The sequence below is a fragment of the Carlito syrichta genome, unplaced genomic scaffold, assembly GCF_000164805.1.
Source record: "Carlito syrichta isolate Samal-C Ts95f unplaced genomic scaffold, Tarsius_syrichta-2.0.1 Scaffold307240, whole genome shotgun sequence".
Taxonomy (NCBI): Eukaryota; Metazoa; Chordata; class Mammalia; order Primates; family Tarsiidae; genus Carlito; species Carlito syrichta.
In genome coordinates, this window is record NW_007251336.1 from 55385 (window position 1) to 57013 (window position 1629).

Consider the following 1629-nt stretch of genomic DNA (forward strand, 5'->3'; position numbering starts at 1 on the left):
ATTTTGATTATGTAGAGATGAGGTCTCGCCAAATTGCCCAGGCGGGTCTCGAACCTGCGGGCTCAGGCAATTCACTCACCTCAGCCTCCCAAAGGCGCAGGATTACAGGCTGAGCCACCGAGCCCGGCAAATTGTACATTTTTAATTGATGAATTGTATGGTAACTTTTTAAAAAAGTAACTTGTTTAAAATGGCAAATTTTGTTAAATATTTCTTAACAATAAGTAAATTTTAAAAGGCAGGTGCACCAGAGCACAGGCACCACTCAAAGCCTAGGCAGGAAACACCTCACAGGTCACTGTTCACTTGAGTAGAGGCAGGTTACTAAGCGTTTCGTTTGGGGCTCTTGAGTCCACCTGGTGTAGAGCTTTAACTAAAAGTGACTGAATTAGATAAAGCGGTAATAGAAAGCTATTTTAGGATCGTTACATGAGCCTAAAGAGAAGAGAAGAAAGAATTAAATGAATAAGGTGTACACAAAAGTAAATCAGGGAAAGTGATTGAAAGTAAGAGGCACATGAATGGGAAGCCTGTTGCTGCTGCACACTCCAATTGCCCACTATGAATTTTTACATAGCTTTTCATATGACAGAAGGCTCTAAACGAGCAATGTTTTTCTTCTTTCATCTTTTAACCCAACAAACACCAAGTGAACACTGCAGGCATTAGAACTGACAAAATCTTGCCCTTGACTTTCATCGACATACGGGGGCCCATAAAGCCCCAAACCTCTGAGAACTACTTAGACAAATACTAGTCAGGTGGTTTTGTTTTTCCTTTTTTTTTTTTTTTAATGAAGAAATAGCAATTACTTTGTAAAAGATCGGGTTTTTTCCCGCCAATAAACACGCTGGATTTTACTCACCGATTTCCTCCGATTCTTGCCCAGAGGCTCTAAGCTTGCATTCCTTTGGATAGTGTTTTTGAATGGTTTTCCACAGTTCCATGTTGATCAGAGAATTTCTCCGGGCATGGTACCGAGTCCACGAAGATACCCGACGGCGACAGAAGGGACAGTACAGGGAGGCCTTTTCGACAGTCGACTGGAAGCATGGATTACACAGCGTGTGGTTACAAGGAAGGGTTACGGGCTCGATTAGGATTTCCATACAGATCTGGCACTGGCATTCCGACAAAGAAGGGACGGCGTCTTTGGGCACAGCCATTTTAATATGCTAATAAGGTCTATTCAATCTCAACACCTGAAAGAAAAAAGGAATCGTATTTTCGGCCAACAGAAAGCAAGTTAACAATTTTGTTTAAATATTATGCCCAGCAGAATATCAGAACTCAAAAAACGAGTGCATCAAACACGTCTTGAAGCAAAAGGCGCCCTAAGGGTCACGCAAACAGCAATATCCTGAAAGACAATGCACTTATCCATTTTATTTTTTAAAGTAGTTTATGATACTTGGGTTTTTTATTTATTTATTTTTGTTTGTTTTTTGAGACAGGGTCTCGATATATTGCCGAAGCTGGACTCGAACTCCTGGCCTCAAGTCATCCTCCCGCCTCGGCCTCCCAAGGTGCTGGGACTACAGGCGTGAGCCAAGGCGCCCGGCCACTGTCCTTTTTTTTGAGTTGGGGTCTCACTCTGTCGCCCAGACTGGAGTGCAGTGGCCGCTCCCG

The 1629-nt window shown here is 43.0% G+C and overlaps 1 protein-coding gene across 1 annotated transcript in view; it reads right to left on the bottom strand.

The window, feature by feature from the left end:
• The window catches only part of RNF168 (ring finger protein 168), a 35559-nt gene that overhangs the window by 33299 nt on the left and 631 nt on the right, over nt 1–1629 (bottom strand). The window contains exon 2 of the mRNA XM_008064227.1: nt 866–1202. Within this exon, the coding sequence (XP_008062418.1) occupies nt 866–1166 (301 nt within the window). The 5' untranslated portion in view covers nt 1167–1202. The remainder of the gene's footprint in view (nt 1–865; nt 1203–1629) is intronic.